This window comes from Pseudonaja textilis, chromosome 2, assembly GCF_049901715.1.
Source record: "Pseudonaja textilis isolate UNSWEBS1 chromosome 2, rPseTex1.2, whole genome shotgun sequence".
In the NCBI taxonomy this organism is placed as follows: domain Eukaryota; kingdom Metazoa; phylum Chordata; class Lepidosauria; order Squamata; family Elapidae; genus Pseudonaja; species Pseudonaja textilis.
The window spans coordinates 205,307,609-205,330,157 of NC_141991.1; the positions used below are offsets into that span (position 1 = coordinate 205,307,609).

Sequence of the window (22,549 nt, forward strand, 5' to 3'; positions counted from 1 at the left end):
ATTCTATTTGTACTGTATTTTGTAATCTCAAAAAGCCATCTCTGTATTTTCTTCCAGTATTTTTTGACCTCTATACATTGCCACCACATATGGAAAAATGTTCCTTTCTTTTGTTTGCACTTCCAGCATTCTGATTTCAAGGTTGGATACATTTTTGCCAGTTGTGCCGGCACTAAGTGCCATCTACAAAACATTTTATATTGATTTTCTTTGAATGCAATCAACAAAGTCAGCTTCCAGTTCTCGGTCCAAGTCTTTTCCCACTCATCCAAATTTATATTATGACCCACATTTCTCACCCAGGCAATCATTGGTCCCTTAACAATTTCCTCATCTAGTTCTACCTCCAGTAAATAATTATATGTTTGTGTTATAAATTTTATATTCTTGCCTGTCAAGATTTGGTCCAATTTTTGTAAATCTTTATCTATCCCTAGCTCCTTTACTTCTTTCTTAAGTGTCCTAATTCAGCACCATCATGAATTAGAATGGTTGATGTTCGAGTGGTCCTTAAACAAGGAGTACCTGTACAGTCTGGGATTATTCAATTTGGAAAGCATCTGAGGAGAGAAATGACTAGAGTACATATAATCATGTGTGAAGAAAATGAGTATTTACATTTATCTTTAAGTAAAGCACCCATTTTCAGCAATCTCTATGTAGACCTGTCATGGATCCACCCCCGGACCACTCTCTGGATGCAAGTTCAGAGGAGGAGGGTGAGTTTGATTTGGCAGAGGAAAATGCGGAGATGAGTGTTGGTCAGGATTGGGGCTCGGAGAGTGCTGGCCTAATGGACCAGCCTTGATCAGCTGAGCAACAGGCTGAGACTGACTGAGGCAAGCAACAGCTTCAGCAAGTTGGCCAGGAGCCCCCAGGTAAGGACTGGAAATAGCTGTCGTCCATTAGCAATGAGGAGGAGGTGAGTCCACACCTTCTCCTGATCCAAGGACACACAGAGCAGAAAGGAGACAGGCACACTGGTGGGTAGCTAGAGTATTTGCAAGGAAGTGACCTCACCTCTCATACAGGGCTGCACCAGCGTCTCCTACTTAATCCCGCCCTGAGGACTTGAATGTTGTTGGAGCAACATGTCCAGTTCTGTACCTTGTCTGCTTGTGCTATCTATCCTGACTCGTTCAACTTGTGGATTGTTTTCCTGGACTTCACATATGCCTATGGGACTCCGTTACCCAGTGACTCCTGACATACTGAGCTCAGAATCTGGACCTGTGGAACAGGGGTGCTTTCTGAGGACCTCTATGGAAGGTTTGAATAAACACCCATAGAACTCTTGCTGTATCTATGTGTGTATGTGGGGAGCAGGGCAGTATAGTACCGATCTATCCTGAAGCCTTCGTTGTCCTACTTATGAAAGTTAGGGTCCTTGAAATTAATTATAATAAAATATTGAAAACTATAGAAGGTGTGAGAAGCAAAATTATAAAATTACAAAATTGGCGGTCTATAAAGAAAATCAATACAAAATGTGTTACCATTGGTACCTGGCACCCTCAAGGCTGGCTAATATGTACCCAAATTTAAGTTTGCTTTGCTGGAAATGTAAGCAAATGAGGGGTACCTTCTTCTATGCTTGGTGGCTTTGCCCAAAAAGTAAAAAATACTGGTAAACATTAGAATTTGGATAAAAAAAATTACAAACATTCAATTAGAATTTAAGGCTGAAGTATTTTTATTGGGAATGATAAAAGGTGACCATGCAAAAGAAATGAAATATTTAATTCTCCATATAATTATGGCAGCAAGAATTGCATGGGCACAATGCTGGAAGGGTGAACAAATGACAACAGACAATTTGATAATTCAGAAGGTTCTTGATTGCACTGAAATGGATGTACTTACCCAAAAATTAAAGGATGAGTTAGATTCAAAATATAGTACAGTTTGGGAAAAATGGTACAATTGGATTAAGGATAAAAACCAGGGAATGAAAAAATAAGGAATGGAAAAACTGGTTAGATTAAGAGTATTTACCAGAAACAGGAAATGAATATTAGTAAAATTGTTTTCAAGAAAAGAACACACCGTCTAATGGAGTAGAAATATAATATATTATGTTTATTCATTAAGTTTTTCATATTGATTTCATTTGCAACAAAACGTCATACTTTGTTTTTTAACCTTTAATAAAGTTTATTAACAAAAAAAGATGTGAGATGGATTAGTGAAAATAGAGAATATTAATTTAAAGTTGAATATATGTCTAGGAAAGCATTTCCGTATGTGTTGAATTGTATCTTTTAGAACAACCAACTGACATAGAAAACTGAGAAACCTGGAGATTGTAATTCCAACATATTTAGTGGCAACAGGTTTGGAAACTCACTATTGGATTACAAGAGACAACATTCATGAGATTTTCAAAGCAAGGTTTCTCTCAAAAGTATCTAGCTGCCTGTCCATCTGTCTATAGAATATGTCCATGCATTTAATTCTAGGTATATACATATGGAGAAATAATCAATGATTTTTGTTTTGCCTTCTCACATACTATTCATTACCAAAGAAAACAGATAAAGTACTCAAACTACTCCTGTTGCACCATTGTCAATGAAAGCAACTATAAAGAGTTTGGCCAGAATCAAATGTACAGAACCTACACTGGAATTGCAGAAAATTGACCTGTGTTCTCTTGTGTGTTTTGCTGACTAGGGTAATGAGATGGTAAGGTCTAAAATGTTTCTAATCCAAGAAATAATTTATTTTATGTCACATTTGTCGTCATTGACAGCATTGGTTTTGTCTGACTTTTATACTAAGCCTTGAATTAATTGCTCTCAATTAATCTCTTCCAGTCTTTGATAGCTTATTTATCAGACAGGGAAAGATAGATTTAATGGTGCTTGCTTGAAACAGATTCTTTAATTGGAAACACCAGAGTGTTTAGCTCACTTTGTGTTCTAGCAATTAAGGACAATTTGGAGAAGGGGTTCTCCCCCCACTTGCACTATTGTCTCCTTGATTAGATTTCCAAAGAAGTAGACAAAAGAAATGACAATACTACCTGGCAATATTGGTTCAAATAAAAGCCCAACAGCCGAATTACTTACTATGAGAAATGTGAGCCATCCCCATCCATTTCAGCATTGTCTTATATTTATTTCATTTTATCTTTGTCTCCTGAGCAAAGCACATGGCTACATTTCTTACAAAATGCATGTCCACCACGTTCTTTTCCACAATTATGCACCGCTCCAAATAAGCCAAATCAACAGGAGAAATTATTTTTCTTGATTAAGGACCCACATTTCTCTGGGGATGAAATGAAACAAACAATTAATCTTTCCTTATTTGTTCTCAGAAAGAGCAACATTCTTCATGTGTACAATAGCCAGGTACCTGTGGCAGCTAGTCGGCAGCAATTAGGCTTGAGCAGAAAATGAATGGACTTAAGTCAGAGAGCCTAATCTGCTGAGAGTTTCTACTAGAGGGCAAGGTTACGCTGGGAAAATTCCCTTGTTGTGGAAATACTGTTAAAAAATTACCTCTTGACTTCGGCATAATTAACCAAGCTTGGGAATTTATATGAACTAGGTAATTGGAAAGAATTAGCAAGAGATATATACATTAATCTTCACCAGTTACAAGGTGTTTAATGAAATTAAAGTGCCAGATCTACTTCATGCTTTATTTTAGTTTATGCAAACTTTAGGAATTTCACCTGTAGATCAAGAATATTCAAGAAGGCAATGAAAATGGAGCACATGCAAGAGAATAAAAGAAAAGCATCTTTCTTATTGGCATTCATTCTTACTATTCCTTGTTTCTTTCCATATCAACAATAGAATCAAAGTACTTTTTGTGAGTTATAATGAAAGTCTAACATGCCTTCAGCAAAACATACTAAATCCAAGTTAGTAAAATATTAAAATGTTGAAGACTTTTGTATAATTTAGCATTGATAACATAGATGATATTTAAGAAAGACTAACTGTATGACTGATTTTTTTTCTCAATACATACAGATTTTATCCACCTTTTAAAATAATTTCTATATTTCTTGCTAATGTAGTGTGAAGTATAACAACTGAAATTTGCTCCTGCTTATCTAATTCTTATAACAAGAAGAATGTAAGTTGACTACAACACTGAACAGAATTAGAAAACTTCAGGTCCCAACAAAGAGAACAACAAAACAAGGATTTCATTTCTCATCAAATAGAATAAAATGAAACACAATATTCTTTTGAAATATAAGTTTATCATCCATTATTGTAAAGATGTACCCGATCATTTTCTAACTCAAAGTGCAACAATGACATCAATCATCTCAATAAAGTACAATCTAGTTTTCAATTTAAGTTTTGCACTAAAACTATTTCAGTCTACTCTTCCATGTGAGACAAACAGAAAATACAACTTTATTCCTATTTTGGAGAAGGTATTGAGAATTGGTTGCTAATTGACTATATTATCCAGCCACCTCCAAAGCATAGATTGGTGGCAAAAGACTTATCAGTTTCCAACATAGGCCCTATTCCCAAACATTAAAAAAAACCTCCAACTAAGCTAAGTCTAGAGCAAAAGTAGTTCACTATCTCATTTTCAAATAACCTTCATTTTGTACTTCCTTCAACCACAGCTCAGAAATACTCCATGTTTGCTGCAGAGTCCACTGTTTAATCTTTAATACTTTAGACATCTTGTAATCTGTACATTGTTTTTAAAAGATATTTTAAAAAAAATAAAAACAAAAAAAGATTTTGAGTTTGATTCTGCAGGAATTTCCCTCAGAGTTAAGTGAAAATAATTGATATTTCTATTATTAGCAGAATTTGCTGTTTCTCCTGTTGAAAAAGCATTGTTATATGTTATCAGATAGTTAAAATAAATACTTAATGAAGCTTTGTTGATGTACTATATATCCTTCATTTATACTCTTACCAACAATGATGGATTTAAGTTATTAACAAATCAAAAAAGATGGATGTTCTTCTGCTTTTCTTAATCTTCATCATCATCTAGACCCATTTAAAGATATGTGGTGCACTAACAAATTTAGTTAAGGTTTCAATAAAATCAGTAAAATAATCTGCCCTGTTACATTGAGTTTGCATTGATCAATAAAATCACTTGCACTAGGAAAGTACTGTTAACCACTGACAATCCTAGCCATTAATATTATTTAACACACTCCTCACAATCTTTAATGAGGATAAAGAACATTTTGGTTCTTCACACTTATCATACTGCTCTTCCCAGAGATCTGTATAAATAAAACACAAAAGTGATCATTTAAAACTAATCAGGGTTTCAGAGAGTCAAGGACACTGAATAATTTCTGCTAAGTTTTCTGTGTGATTAATAGAAGTCCTCAGTGGCTTTCTTAAAAAAATAAAATAAAACTGAAGTTAAATATATTTGCATATATTCTGAGTAAATTTCTATAGTTTACACCATCAGAAAGCCCATTTCCAGATATTTATTTCCTAATACAACAAATAAAAACCCTCAGAAGCTTTTACTATAAGTCCAACATATTTTGTTCAGTATCTGGTTGAGAAAGGCTAATATATTGTTAGTTGAAATAGTATATTCCTAAGTTCTAGGTTTGGTGACATAGAAAATGTTACAATTACAATATTTATTGGTGATAGAAGTATATATGGAACTTCATTAAGTTAGAAAATATATGTATTAATAACCATGCAAAATCATTGGGAAACAGGGAAACGAGGTGGAAAATGAATTATAATTTTTTCCTCTTAAACTGAGGAAGGTAATTTCTGAATAGAAAATAAAATTTCATTTTATTTACGTGAATAAGTCTAAACAGGATTTAGATGAAAGGAAAATAAAAGCTTTCTTCAGATCCTTGAAGCACTGACAATGACTGATGGGGTTATTTTTTTCCCTTCCAGGAGTAAGAAAATTCTTGAATAAATTCTGAACACAACTTAAAAGATGGGGAGTGTGAATTCTCATGTTTATCCAAACAGTGCCAAACTAGATTAACCTAGTAGCTTTCTAAGGTATGAATCTACAACTTGTAGCCAATATGAACCATTCTGACCCCAAGAGACTACTCTTCACTTTATTTTAAGTTTTGTTTTACCAACTGTGTTGTTAAAATTGGGAAAATGGTAGAAGAAGGAATTTCTCTTTAATTTATTTCCCTATCTACAAGGACTATGCAAGGACTTTTAAAATAACTCTTTAAAATACTGTGTTGTTGAAACATTTACTTCTAGATCTCATGAATAAAAATAACACATCAGAAATGAACTAGCTGATTCTTTCTTTCATTCCACATACCTGGAGCAGACCACAATAGTATCAGACTGACAACTTACATAGCTTAATGTCCCTACACAAATGGCATTCAACACAAGAACATTAGACATGCACATGACATAATATACATACTGTCATTTGCTTTCCTACAGATACTAGTGATTTTTCATTGTTTACTACATGACTGTAGGGGAGAACTTCTATCCTTTAGATCAGGCCTGTCAAACTCATGGCTTGTGGCCTGAATGTGTCACACCCTTGCCACATCCACTCCCAGTTTAGCAAAGGGAAAAAAGTCATTATACATCATGTGATGTTGCCATGACGACGTGAGTTTGACACCCGTTTTAGATGCTCTGTCCAAGTTTTTAGAATACAAGCAAACTACGATTGTAAAATCACAGAAACTATCCAAGAATAGAAGGCAACAAGAAATTTGAGCAGAATAATGCTTTCCTTCTATATTATTTCTCCAAGCACCTTCGGTTTCTTTATATGTTAAACAGAACATTTTAATATTAAAGTTACAGTGGATAAAGAGTATTAGATAAACATAGAACAACCTGAATCAATGCTATTTATTTAAACCAAGTTTTTCTCTTTGCTATAACTATGTCTTTGTCCTTTGCAAATGACAATTGGGACTGCCTTTAAAACAATATATTTGTAAAAAGCTCAGATATAAATATTTTAGAGAGACACAAATAATATATTGCTAGCGTGGTTGTGTGTAAAATAACAACAGACTTCAATGATCACTTTTAAGTACAGCTTAAAGCACCTGGCATTCAAAATTGTGATATTGCTTGTGAGGAAAGATTTGTCTGTTCATTGTTACAAATAGCTTACCTGTAAATAAAATTCTAATCCTTGCCGACGCTGTTCCAAAACTTTGGGCACCCAGTTCCTCACATGCTTTGAAGGGATTTCTGGAGTTCTTATGAATTTTTTAAGCTAAAAATATGAGCAAAGAAATAAACTGTCCGATCAATATAACAGATTCTTTAAAAATAAAAACTTACAACATGAGAAATAAACAAATTGGGAAAGAAGACAAAAAATCAATAAACTAAGTGTTGTTATGAAAAACCTCTATGACGGTAAATGGGCTTATTCAATTACAAAAGATATTGGTGCTGCAAATTTGAAATAAACACTTGTAACAGCTAACAGACTGGGCAATTTCTTAAGCTGGGAACTAAACATTTTGGTATGTCAGCTAAATACTAACTAACCAATATACAACTCTAATAAATCCTAAAGAATGGAGTTTAACTCTTACTTTAGCATGTACTCCTGAGCATTAAGTTTAAAAACATAATCTTAAAAACTGTACTATATGGTCAAAATGCTTTTCTTTTCTTGCAGGATGGGCAATTTAGAAAACAGCAAATACAGACAAATGAATTGTCTATGAAAATACAAATGGTTTCGTTTTGAGAGAACATCTTATGGCAAGAATTACAAAATCTAAAAAATAAGGAGACCACAAAAAATGAATGAACTAAGTCTCAGAAATTACAGGAAAGGCAGACTGAATGGTAGCAATGTGTATGAGTATATATTATTATTCCTCTCCCTTTCTGGCAGTGGAAATTATTAAAATGAAACAACTGTGATTTTCCTTTTAGTCTTCATAATTTGACAGAATTGAAAAAGTAGCTGAATATAAAAGTAAAAAAAAAAACCAAAGCGAGTTCTTTTATTGTATGGATTATGTTCACAGATTTCAGGTTCAAATGATAGTCAAAATCATTAGCCAATAAGCAAAGTGTGCATTTCCAAAATTTGTAAAATTGACACAGATTACGGAGACAAAAAATATTAATCTCAAAGCAAAAGAAAGTCACTTTTAAAGAACATACTTTCCAATTTTCTGGGTAGTATTCAAATTCGTATTTTTGTAGCAAAGTAACAAGGAATCTGCTTATTCTCCAAGATGTGATAGCACAGGTGTCAGCTGACAACAGGAATGGAAAATGTTTGATGTGTGTCTTAGGTAACACGCCACTACATCTTGGGTGACATGCCATTGTTCACCAAAACCCAACAATTACTTAAAAGCACATCCCATTTTTTGTGTGATTTTCAGGGGCTGTGGATGAATTGTGATCTTGTACAACTTCTAGAGGTCAAGCAAGAGGGCCATGTTCTTGCATGGCCTCTGGAGCCTGTGTAAATTCAGCAGGAATGGGATGTGCTTTCATGCAGTTCTGGAGGCTGCGGAGGCTGCGAAAGGGCATTTTACAAAGCCACTTCAAAAACAAAGGCCTTGTGTGTCCTGGAGCAGCCTTGTGTAGGTTGCAGGGCCTGTTAACAGAAAGCAAATACTACTTGGAGATAAGTGGCAAGCGGCAGATAATGGGAAACAGTGGGCTGCAAGACAATCACACACTTGGGGAATATCACAAGGTGGCCTTTTTGAATTGAGGCCTGAGATGCCAAAGCCCTGGAAGACTGAAGTTGAGGCCTTCTCTACTTTAGGCCCAGCTTTGGCACTGCCACATAGTGAGTTCAGTGAGATCTAGATGACCTGGAGATACCAGCAGTTGTTGTGTGTGTGTGTGTGTGTGTGTGTGTGTGTGTGTGTCTCATTTGCCAGCAGAAAAAAGTTAGGTATTTTCTGAATTTTTGACCTGCTAAGCCCAAAAGATTTGCCATCACTGTTCTAGGACCATCAGATCTGACCTGCAAAAATTTAGACAACTGGAAGACAGCAACAAAGAAAAAGAAAAAATAAAAATAAAATGTTAATTATTTGTGGCTATCTACTGGGCACCTCAAAGTGCAAAAATTATGATTGGCTTAAGTATGAAAGAATCTTCTACAACTACAAAATTATGGCTTTGTTTTGGCTGATTTATAGCCAGATTGATAAGTGAATATTCCTGTCCAGAGTTTATTGATGTTTTTAAAATGGGAAAGCGGGATATGAATATTAACAAAATCAATTCCTCTCCAAAAATCTGTAAGGGATCTCTAGTGATTGTGGTATATCTTGGCAATTGTGGCTTTTACGTGCCCTTGGATAAATTATCTTTTTTTTTACTGTAGATGAGAGACCTTTACTTCCTTTGTCTCATTAGCAAAAATAATACTTAGCTATCAGGATTCCAATAAAGGGTATGATTAACTCATTTAACACACAAAACAGGCTGCATTAAAAATAAAAAATAAAATAAAAAGAAAGATGACAAGTACAGTTTACCTATAGTTTAAATAAGAAGTGGTACTCTCCAGGTATTTTATCAGTACAAAAATTGTGTGAAGGGGTGGAGATCAAAATCAAAAGGACATTCAAACTCGACTTTGACATGTAATGCCCACAGGAGTAGAGTAATTTACATTTCATCTTTCATCCTGAGGAGATGTCATCTGACTAAAAGCTGTGTCAACAAATGTTTCAAGTCATGAGATTTGAATATCAAAGAAAAGAAAGTCTACTGTTCAGGAAGGAGTTCACAGATGCCAATTTACAATTGCTTGTTTAAACCAGGCTTCCATAATCTGGTGTTGTGCTACAACTATTATTTCTGATAGGCATGTGGAAAGCTCCAACATGATCCCATGTTCTGATAACCTTAAGCAGGTCTGAATTTGTAAAAGATCATGATTGAGGAACAATCAGCATAATCAATCTATGGCTCTCTTTAAATATGGAAACTGGTGATTCATACAGGGAAAGCCTAGAATTTTCTGGCATAGATTTTAATTCTTCTGGATTTGCGCTTTAATAAAAACTTTATTTGCGCTTTTAGTAATGTATTTCTTAAACCACAATGCTACAAATGCTGGACAAATCAAACATCATATATGACAGTAATTAAAATTTAAGTTTAAATAATTGAGTTAAATATATTTAACATCACAACTTAGACCAACTCAGCATAAGTTCTTTATTATGCTTCTCTGTCATCCTAGAGCTGGCAGGAAATCACATGTCCTTAAATCTTGCTGCCATCTTGTGCATTTTTGCTGAATTTCCAGAATGGGTCTGTGATGTGCTGTTGCCCATACTTTTTTAATGTGCAACTTTCTAAAGGACAAGATTGAAGGGTATCCATGTTACAGAGGTCAACCAGCTGACCAACTGACATAAAAAAGCTGCAGAAATTACAGTTGTGTTTTTTTGGCAGTCAAGAAAGAAATAAAGAACAGATAAAAATAAGATCAAAGGGGAAAAATTCCACAGGAAACCTGCAGAAACAACTGGGCCCAAGAGACTGCTGATATAGAATACCTAATTGCAAATGCATGCCCTGCATTTGCTGGATACATCATTTTGACTATGGGAAATTAGGGAAAACACCTCTTCTCGTATGTGGAACTTTTAAGCTGCCTCGGCTGCAAAAGAACATTGTACTATAGGGAAAGGCATTAGGGCAAGCAGGCAGTGTGAATTTTCCCTCAGGTTAGGATAAAACACAGTTCAAAAAAGGGAATTAGCAGCAAGCCAAATTAGATAAGCAGAAATAAAATATAATGGGAAGAACTTCCATATAACCTAGAAAATCTGGATTTGATCAGTCAGCATAAAACAATGGTTGGTGAAGAAGAAGAAAAAAGGATTAAAATGAAGTATAACTAAACTACAGTATTTTGCTGCAAATTCCACTTTGCAAAGCAATTTCTGGAAAATTTCAGCTTGTCAGGCTGGCTAGAGGATGAAACTTCAAGTGGATTGCTCAAGATCAATACCTCTACCTAGTAGAGTTAGGAAAAGTGGCATGGTACCTGAGGATAACTCTTACCCCTACCTAGCCTTTCCCTCTGGAAAAAAAAGGTGGATAATCTTTCTGCCACTTGATTTTGCCCAAAAAAGACTGGATAGAGGGAATTACCAACTTCCACTTACTGTAATTTTTATTTTTATTTGTTTGTTATTTTTATTCCTTTGCCTAAGTTTAGCCCATCACCCACCTTTGGGTGAAGGCCTGAACTTAATTTTATCTGGGTCAGTGGACTGCTATATAAAAAGAGTAGTACCCCATGCTTGATCAGAAAAGAATGGAATACCTTACTTTCTCTGTTCAGAAAGGGTATTTCTGGACCCTACCTATCTACTATCTACTACTTACCTTTAATTTTTAAAAAGTGGACAGTAATGTAGGTAAAGTATAAGCTTCCTTATCATATTCAGAAATCAAGCGCAGTCATTACTTGGGAATGAATGGAAATTGGCTACAGACAGTATTACTTGAATAATTTATACACTATACTTACTTTTTTATGGAGAGCATGGAATTCACTATATCTTTTTTCAACAAAATGCTTTCTTCCATTCATTAATACTTCTATCTTAAAGACCTGTGAAAATAAAAGATTACTTTTATGTATTTCCTGATATGTTTGTTTTGTGATCAATTTCTTTGCTTTAATTACTGTAGCCAATCTTTTTCTACCTCTAAAACCCCACAACACTCGGGAGATACCAGGATGCAACATTGATTAACGAGCACTCTGATGCCTTTAACCAAGTGTTTCTTTAAATCCATCTAAGGATTAAAATGTCTTGTGCCTAAAAAGTCTATTTTATTCCCTACTCTTATTCCTAGACATTATCTGCATTTGCAACTGAATATTTTATCCCACAGGCAATACGGTGATGGAACTTAATTTTAAAGTGAAAAATAAGTGAGAAACATTTGTGGTTTTTTTGATTCATGTATTATACACGGTACATTCACAACATATAGTGATAGGTGTCCTGCAGGCTACTCTACTTTGTTGTATCTTTACTGCATGAGATATAAATATAAATATTACATCATAGGTTAATTTCTGCCCTAACCTATATACTCATGTTTAGTCTCAGCTGGACCTTTTTTTTGTATTTAAACTACTTTAAAAAATGTGATGCTGACTTGTTTTCTTAGCATGATGAGTATGACAGCTTTGGATGCTGTCTGTACAAGGTTGAAAGGCCAGATGAAGCAGCTCTGTAGATACGCTAATTAGTAGCCACTAACATGACATTTTCTTGATTTCCAGGTCACTAGGTCAAATCTTTAGGGCAGGTGACAAGAAATATCTCATTGCTCATGAAAACACAACCTAGTGAAACCAAGATCAAAATTGCATAATAAGACAATCTATTTACAATGAGTAAATATTCTTACCTTCAGAAAAAAAAAGAAAAATAGATTGAGACAGTTAATAATAATAATAATAATACTAATACTAATACTAATAATAATAATAATAGCTATTTTTCCTCCACTCTTGCTCTCAGCACTGGCTCTCCACAGGGTTGTGTGCTCCACAGGGTTGTGTGCTTTTATATTCACTCTACACCTATGACTGCACTCCCTCTTGTCCCATTAACTCTATAATAAAATTTGCAGTCCCACGTTGGTGGGACTCATATCAGAAGAAGACGAGACGTCCTATAGGTCAGAAGTTCTCAGACTGGTCTTGTGGTGCAAGAGTCATAACCTCGCCCTGAGCATCAAAAAACCAAAGAATTGATTATAGACTTTAGATGATGCAAAGCAGAACCTCTCCCACTATATATCAATGGAGATTGTGTGGAAAGAATTCATAGTTTTAAATTTCTAGGAACTCTTATTTCCAACAGCCTTACTTGGTCGGTCTACACTATGGCCACTGCAAAGAAGGCCCAATGGCGCCTGCACTTTCTGAGGCTGCTGAAAAAGAATGGGTGAGAAATTGCTGGTTACTTTTTACCATCGAGAGCATTTTGTCATACTGTGTGGTATGCTGGATGCTCTGTCGTGGATAAAAGATGCTCCAGAGTGTTATAAACACAGCACAAAAAATCATCAGTTGCTCTCTTTCTTCTTTAGAAGAGATTGCGAAGACCAGACTCCTCTCTAGAGCACTAAAAATCTCTACAGACCGTTCTCATCCTGGTTATTCATATTTCGAACTGTTACCATCAGGAAGACGTTATAGGTGTCTTAAAATGAGGAGTAATAGACTGAGAAACAGTTTCTTTTCCAAGGCAATAATTGTCTTGAATCAAGACAATTTTTGATCTAGTCCTATGTATAAAGTGGCATTTTTAAACTATCTAATTTACTATATGTTTTAGATAGGTTTTAGACTAGGTTATTATTATTATTATTATTATTATTATTATTATTATTATTATTATTATTATTATTATTATTCTCTGTAGTGTGATTGTGATGTGGTGTTTGGGGCACTGTGCTGGAGTAGCTTTCAAATTTCATTGTATCTGTAGAATGCAATGACAATAAAGGTATTGTATTGTATTGTATTGTATTGTATTGTATTGTATTGTATTGTATTGCTTGTATTCTATTCTATTAATCGATGCATGAGATTTCTAAGTCTAAAACTGTGTTAAGCATACTTTTTTAAAAAAAATGAATTTGTGGAATAATGTTAGGAAATTTTCCAAAAAAGAGAACTATGTAACTTTGTCTGTTACTGATATCTGGGCATTTACTTGGCAATGGAATCCAGCTGAGAGATTGACAGCCAATAACCTGCAATGTTACTTGGAATGCATTCAAGCTTGTTGTCTCAAGGAAGTGGACAAGACTTCCTTGAAGGTTACCTCCATCATTTGTGGATTTGATCCTTGTTCTGCATGACTAATATTTCTAACACAATTTCAATCATGAGATAGGGAACAATAGTAGAAAGAATATATATATATATTTAAAGTATTTTTAAAAGAATGAATTTTGGTGAAATGCACTTATGTGAAAATTTGCAACTTTATTTTGCCTTTAAACCATTTCATATCTATAGCAAATTAGCAAATTTACACAATGCAATAGGCTGTAGTATGATTTGATTATAGCTTGGTGTATTATATGAATCCAGCCCAATTAGTTGGACATTTATGATTTAACATTATTGATGAATCCAGACATAAAACACATTATACAAGCACAACTTAGTTGTTATGTTCTGAGAACCCTAGGAGTTCTCACTCAGGTCCATTCACTTTGCGGGGGCGTTCTTCCCCTTCATTCATTGGTTGGTTCTCCCCAGAAGCCAGCTATAAAAGCAGGCTGCGGGGTCCAACCAGTCGCTGATCGCTGCGAGCCAGTTCCCGGCTTGGCAAGCACGGTCAGCCCTTATTGTTATAATAAAGTATTGTTGCACTCATGCTCTGGTTCAGCCTCTCTTTTCCCAAACCTAACACTGGCGACGAGGATGGGATGGCTACCAGAAGCACCATGCAACCGCTGAGTCACTAGCCGCCGATCCGCAGCCAGAGAGAGAGCGATCGGCCGGCGATAAGAGCAACGCTGATCCGCAGCCAGATAGAGCGGTCAGCAAGCAAAAAGAGCGAACGCTGATCCGCTGACAGAGAAAGCGGTCAGCAAGCACTAAGAAGCGAACGCTGATCCGCAGCCAGAGAGAGCGGTCAGAATCGAAAGTTAGAAGCATCTGTAGCCGCTTGTTAGCCCAGCTACAGAAAAAGTGAAGCGCTGCGAGCCGCAGCCGCTCGTTTGTTTAGGCGCGAAATTCAAACGGCTGTCATTTGAATTTCAAACCTAAAGGTACAGCGCGGTGCTGTAGTCAAGTCACTGATGCCCACACAGGCGCGATTCAAACGCTGCCAACGGCTGATAGCCAAACCGTGTGCTAGCCCAGAGAGAGAGAGAGGATTGCGAAAAGCCTCTCCAGAGCTGAAATCACTTGCCTGCCACAGGCACTAGAACCTTTTGCCGCTGCCCCAGAGAGATTTTGTCCACAGGTTGTTCCACGGTCCCATCACCATGAATTCCAATCCAGTCTTCCCAGCGTTCAAACCGGATGAGGAGAAGTGGGAATCATACAAGAACCGCTTCAACCATTATATCGATGCAATCGGGCTGGCTGATGCTGGGGAGCATCGGAAAAATCGTATTTCCTGATCTACTGTGGAGCCATCGTTTCGATACTGCCACAGCCCTCGTGGCTCCACGTGAGTTGAAAAACGTTCCTTGGTCTGAACTACTTGAGATCCTCACTAACCACTATTCTCCCAGGCCCTCACAGATTGCCAGGAGATTCACCTTCCGTATGAGGAAGCAATCGGACAAGGAGACCATCAATCAGTACATGGCCGCCCTCAGAACAGCAGCACTGCATTGTGGGTTTGGAACCTACCTGGAGGACATGCTCCTCGATCAACTAGTCTGCGGGGTCAAGGACCTCCACCTTCAGAGGCGCCTTCTCGCTAAAAAGGACCTCAACCTAGCACAAGCCGTCGAGGAGGCCTTGGCAGCAGAACTGGCAGCGCACTCAGCCACCGAAATCCATGGCCCAACTGCAAAGTTAACGACAGTTCCAGTCCACTCCGAGGAGGTGGCAGCAGAAGCCCCTAGTGATGAAAACGACGTCCACCGCCTCTCCAACGCCAGACGGCCGCAGGTAGGAGCCAAACAAGAAAACATCGGTCCGCCCAAGCACATCAACCTGTGCCTAGCCTGTGGTGGATCTCATCTGAGGGCCACCTGCAAGTTCAAAGGAGCTACCTGCAATAACTGCCATAAAAGGGGGCACATTGCGAGAGTCTGCCAAGCCCCTCAAAACTCAGCACAAAGGCACACCCCTTTCTCACACTCTGGACCGCAGAGGCAAGTATTGAACTGTCGCACTCACCACCATGCCAAGCACACGTGCCACACTGTTAGTAAAATCTCTCTCTCCGTTTACTTAGAAGGTAAACCGTGCCGCATGGAGGTTGACACAGGGTCAGCGCTCTCAATTATCTCGTGGAACACCCTCAAGAGGCTCCAGCCCAGCCTATCAACTAGCCGGCTCCAGAAGTGCCAGTTTAGCCTGAAGGACTACCAGGGGAGGACCATTCCTGTAATCGGCAGAGGCAAGTTCCTTGTCAATTTTAGAGCTTTTAAAGGTCACCTACCTCTAGTGGTAGTTAACGGCAATCTCCCTACTTTATTGGGGCTCGATTGGTTTCCCCATCTCGGCCTAGGGCTAACAGGAGTCCATGCTGTCTCAACCTCTGACACTGACTCCTTATTCGCTGATTACTCAGATGTATTCAGCGATGAGCTGGGGTGTTATAACGGTACCCCTATCTCATTCTCAGTCGACCCCCAGGCAGTCCCAATCAGACTAAAACCGCGGAGGGTCCCATTCGCTATTCGGCCAAAACTAGATGCGGAATTGGATAAACTGTTAAAACAAGGGGTCATTGAGCCAACAGATTTCGCCAAATGGGAGACGCCCATTGTCACACCCCTCAAAAAGACGGTAGCCTGAGAATTTGCTCGGACTACAAGACCACAATCAATAAGTTTCTACAAGTCAGCGCTTACCCAGTGCCCGTCATTCAGCATTTATTACACACTTTTGAACCCGGCAGCATTTTTGCCAAATTGGACATGTCTCAAGCGTATCAACAGTTCCCTGTTGACAAGCAAACAGCGGAACTCAGACCATTGTCACTCACAGGGGTGCTTTCCGATGCAAGCGTCTCCAATTTGGCGTAAGTGTTGCCCCAGGTATTTTTCAATCCCTCATGGAGCGGATTTTGCAGGGCCTCCCTGGTGTAGTACCCTACTTGACGACATCTTAGTCTCGGCCAGGGACAGACCCCAACTCTTCCAGAGAGTCAGAGCAGTGTTAGAGAGGTTCAGACAGCATGGCCTCAAATTGAAAAAAGAAAAATGAGCCATTGCCACTAGACAGGTGGACTTTCTGGGTTATAAAATTGACGCCTCAGGCATTCACCCCCTGGAGTCCAAGGTTAAGGCAATTCACGAGGCACCCACTCCAACCTCCAAAACTGAACTACAGCCCTTCTTGGGGCTATTGAACTTTTACGCCTCCTTCTTGCCCCATAAAGCATCAGTAGCTGAACCCCTACACAGATTACTGGATAAAAAATCACCTTGGCACTGGGGGCACAAAGAAGACACTGCTTTTCACGCTGTCAAATCACTACTCACGTCAGAGGCGGTACTTATTCAATTCGACCCCAACCTTCCATTAGTGCTGGCAGCAGACGCATCTCCCTTTGGAATCGGGGCAGTATTAAGTCACAGGCTTCCCAATGGCGCCGAGGCTCCCATTGCTTTTTTCTCCAGGACGCTCTCTACAACAGAGCGCAATTACAGCCAGATCGATAAGGAAGCTCTAGCAGCTGTTGCAGCAGTGAAAAAATTTCACGAGTTCCTTTTTGGCCATTTTTTCGAGCTGGTCACGGACCACAAGCCCCTCCTGGGTCTACTAGCTGGGGACAAACAGACCCCTCAGGTCCTTTCTCCTAGAATGACGAGATGGACCCTCTTCCTTGCAGCCTACTCCTACAGACTCATACACCGCCCAGGTAAAACATTGTCCCACGCTGATGCTCTCAGCCGCTGTCCCTTGCCGGCTCCAGCTGAAGACCCTGCTCCTGTCCACGCTATTTTTGAGGTCACCCAACTGGACCTCCCCATCACTGCCCTTGACATTGCTGCTAAAACCAAGGCAGACAAAACGCTCGCCCAGGTGCTCGACTGGGTGAGGAGGGGGTGGCTGGGTTATAATGTTGAAAACAAATTCACACCTTTCAAGACCCGCATGCAGGAATTGTCCAGTTTGCAGGGCTGTCTACTGTGGGGCACTCGAGTGGTCATCCCGACCTCACTGCGCACCCGAGTTCTGGAGGCGTTGCACGAGGGACACCCTGGCATCGTTAGAATGAAGGCATTAGCACGCAGCTACGTATGGTGGCCGGGCCTCGACGAGGACATCGTCAGATGGGTAAGTTCCTGCAACATTTGCCAGGAATCCCGTCCTGCTCCTCCTATTGCCACCCCTACTAAATGGGAGAGCGCCAGCGCTCCGTGGTCCAGAATTCACATCGACCTGGCTGGCCCCTTGCATGGGAAAATGTTCCTAGTGGTCGTGGACTCCTATTCTAAATGGATTGATGTAGCACAGCTATCCACGACCACCACACAAGCAATTACCAAAGTATTAACTCGCCTGTTTGTAACACACGGGCTACCCGACTCCATTGTCTCCGACAACGGCCCACAGTTCGCATCAACCGAGTTCAGCTGTTTTGCTGCTAACCTGGGTATCCGCCACATTTTCACAGCCCCATTTCATCCTGCCAGTAACGGATTGGCTGAAAGGGCCGTCAGGACCACTAAAGAAGCCCTGGCGAGGTTCAGTAAGGATGATTGGCACCACAAACTCGCGCGTTTCCTGATGAGCCAGCACTCAACTCCATGTTCAGTCACCAATAAGTCCCCAGCTGAGCTCCTGATGGGCAGGCGCCTGAGGACTGTATTGGACAGACTGCACCCACAATACTGCCCTGACTCTCCCCTCGCTTCCACATCGGGGGTTAGACATTTTATCTTACAGGAGCCAGTATTCGCGAGGAACTTCGCTGGAGACCCCCTGTGGATTCTGGGTGAGATCGTGGCCATCACCGGACCCAGGTCGTATCGAGTCAAACTGGAGGACGGCCGTGTCTGGAGAAGGCACCTAGACCAGCTGCGTAGGCATCTCAGCACCATCGCTAGCAGGGACCCAGAATTACAAAACGAAGGGAGGCCTCAACATCAACCCCACATCCACATCCTTCCCGGCGACCAGTCTACACCAGCAGCCATTCCAGAAAGCCCGAACGCGGACAGCGGCGCCCAGACGGCTGACCAGTCCGATCCAGTCGACGGGAGCACGTCCCCAGTGACCAACCCTACGAGTCCCGGACCTGCCCGAACCGAGGGGCACGTTGGTGACACTTTACCGGCTCTGCTTTCCCAGACAGACCCTGAACGGACAGACAGCGTTCCAGAGCTGCGCCGTTCCGGGCGCCAACATAAACCTCCTGCCTACCTCAAAGACTATGCGTGTTCGCATCTGGGGGGAAGGGGTGTTATGTTCTGAGAACCCTAGGAGTTCTCACTCAGGTCCATTCACTTTGCGGGGGCGTTCTTCCCCTTCATTCATTGGTTGGTTCTCCCCAGCAGCCAGCTATAAAAGCAGGCTGCGGGGTCCAACCAGTCGCTGATCGCTGCGAGCCAGTTCCCGGCTTGGCAAGCACGGTCAGCCCTTATTGTTATAATAAAGTATTGTTGCACTCATGCTCTGGTTCAGCCTCTCTTTTCCCAAACCTAACATTAGTAATTATGAGTGAACTGGAACAATAAAGTTATCCAGGTAGTATAGTGGTAAGTAGGTGGCATCAAGTGATTACCTAGTAAATAGAAGCTCAATCTAGAGAAGGCTGGTTTTCTTTATATAGGTATGGCTTTTGAACCAAGGAAGTAAGATATAATAAACCTTTTTTTGGGGAGAATGGAGATGAAAAACTCTTTATTAACATTCAGGATCAATGATCAAAGTTCATGAACATTTTTTAAGTTGGAAGATAATTTTGGATGTCCATATTGTATGTATGGTCTGAAGTTTCTGTATGTCAGGGGTTGTTTTCCAGAAAAGATATGCCTTAAATACAGTACTATTACCTATATGCTACTAAACTCTATATCTGAGATATTTTACTTTTCAAAACTCTAAACTAATTGCATTCAGCTTGTAGACTTCATATACTATATAAAGTCATAATGTAGTTTATTTGGCTTTGGTGTTATGTGAATCTAGTAATAATAATTAGTTATAATTTAGTATGTTTTATAAATTGAGTCAATTGTGGTTTCTTTAAAAACCCAGCAGTAAAACAAGCCATGGCTTAGTGTGATATATGAACATTGTTTCTCTTATTAAATTAGCAACCATAGAGTTTGTTTTTCAACAGACAATACACCTTTATTGCAATTTTATTATTATAATTCTTCAGAATTGTGGTATGCTTGCCAAGAACAATTAAAATGAGCTTTAGGGCATCTTAAAATACTGGTCATACTGAAAACTACATACTTCAAGAGTTTTAGATTTGGCCACATGTTAAATAAAGACATCAAATCAAAGAATGTTCAATTACCTGGACCTTGAAAAAATAAGATCCAGCAGTTGTAATCAAGTCACATGCTGAGATCTTTGCAAATGAAATTATATATTTGGAAGATCTGTACCAAAAGAAAATGTTTCTACTTTTGAACAAGTATGCACAATTTCATAAACACAACATTATAGATTGCTGTTGAAGTACAAGTTGCAGCAACTATTTCTCAAAATGATAAAATAGTTTATTGCAATTTCAGTGAATTTTATAAAGAACTATTTAGTTCTTTAAGAATGATATGAGAGGAAGAAGGAAATGCCACACTAAGAAATATCATTCATGATTATTTATGTGTTTTTGATATTCATACATTTTCTGATCTAAAATGAAAATTGGTTTGTTCCTTGCACGTTCACTATCATATCTGAAAAAAATACATTGTCGATATAGCAATGCATAAAGACTAACAATGACCCATAACCACTTCCATTTTACAATTTTGGAACAAAAAAAGTTACTGTATGAATATAATATGCAGCCTCATTTAAAATAGTGACTTGAGAATCAGGACTACAGAGATTTGGTTCACACAATACATCAAGTTCTTACAGAATAAACTACATTTGGTTAAGTTCTCAGAACACACTAAGCCAAAATTTAAAGAAGCCATTTTATAATTTATATGTTTCTTATGTTATTTTCAATTTAAGCAGTATGTTGCGGAGGAGTGAAATATTTTCCCACTATACCAAAGCTATTTTTTTCTTTGCCTTAAATATGCTTTTTATAACTTTTATTCCCAAGAAAAATCACAGCTTGTGGCATGGCAAAGAAAATCTATTAACAACAAACACATACAAATGTATCTTTCAAACCACATTCATTTCTCTCTCCATTAATATATGTCATCTTAAAGTTGGAGGATGAAGCATTCATGATGGGTATGCACATATTTAACCCATTATATAATTTGGCTCTTTTAGTAAGGAATATAGAACTTCAATTACTATGCATTCTGCTTTTAAAGGTATACTTTGTAAATGCAGCAGATAGAACAGATTATATTTATAATTTTTTGGCAGTCAAATGAATGTTCTTTCTCTTTCACCACAATAAAAGTGCATTCAGTTCTCAACAATTTTCTCCTACATGGAACCAATAGTTGATAGTGAAAATAATTACCCATTTAACTCATATAAATGAAGAACAGAGAGTTTTCTCAGATTAACGTGCCTAAAATAGGACATTTTATCTCATAACTATCAAAAGATGGAGAAGAAATACTGAGACCTATTAAATTAAAGTCCTATTTGAAAAATTATTTATGAGAAATCATAGCAAAATTTTTATAGGTTTTGATAAATATATTTAACAGATGTCTTCATTTAAAGTGAATATTGAACACAGAATAGTAAATCATTGTCTGACTATCCACTATAATAAATGCATTACGAAGTATTATAATAAATACACTATAAACAATAGAAAATTTGAAAAGCAATCTATCTCCTAATACTCTTGTACAAAACAACATCTTTAACATCTTTAAACATTTTTAAACTCTTATTTGGAGTTAAGGCCAAGGGAGGTGGAGGTTCAGGAGGAGGAGGAGGAGGAGAAAGGAGAAGGAGAAGATCACATTTGTATATTTGTGCTCCGTATACAGTACAAATATACTGAAATGTTTAAAAACTAAAAACATATCTGTATTTCAAACTCAAATAAAAATAACAAAAATAAGTTATCAGTAGAGGTGTACCCAGTGTACCAAGCAATTAATTGTTTGCAAATGAACTTTACTCAACTTTACTACATCTTGGCTGAATACTAATGAAGTTAATCTGCATTTTTATTGGCCACCTGTATCCATTGCCTAACATCACAAACAATTCCCTTTAGACCAAAATTTCTCATGGAGACTTAAACAGGGCTCTAGCCCAACACATTTTATCTAATAACAACTGAAGAAACATAGCAGAATGTAGCTAAGTGATGAGAAACAAGCAAGCCTTTTTAAGTAAATTGAACTTAATTATGGTACAATAAAAAAGGATACCACTGTTTTGTACCATAAACAAATACACACTGCCAAATATAACAGAAATATTAAAAATATTGTTGGATTCAATGAAATAGGAGATATGTGAGAAACATGATAATATTGATACATTTTGCCTACTTGCCCACCTGTTCTAATTGTCATTCAAGCAGCTAAATATTAATTCTCTACTGTTTCTGTTTCTCACAGATTTAGTCACTTCCAGACCAGATGTTCTAAAATGTCCTCCAATTTCAATTCTGTAATTTAGGTGCTATTTTGAAAGAAAAAAAAAGAAAATGATACATATTGAAGAATTTGCCCTGCTGAAGCTAAAGACATGTATTTGTCCCCATCTCATTCTAATTCAACCCAAAGAGGGTTTTTTGGGGTGG

At 38.2% G+C, this 22,549-nt stretch overlaps 1 protein-coding gene across 2 annotated transcripts in view; it reads right to left on the reverse strand.

Moving 5' to 3' along the window:
* SNX24 (sorting nexin 24) overlaps positions 1 to 22,549 on the reverse strand; it is a 68,878-nt gene that overhangs the window by 17,064 nt on the left and 29,265 nt on the right. For both annotated transcript variants that reach the window (XM_026720439.2, XM_026720444.2), the window contains exons 2-3: positions 11,479 to 11,562; positions 7,105 to 7,209 (exon numbers count right to left, since the gene is read on the reverse strand). In XM_026720439.2, the coding sequence (XP_026576224.1) occupies positions 7,105 to 7,209; positions 11,479 to 11,562 (189 nt within the window). The remainder of the gene's footprint in view (positions 1 to 7,104; positions 7,210 to 11,478; positions 11,563 to 22,549) is intronic.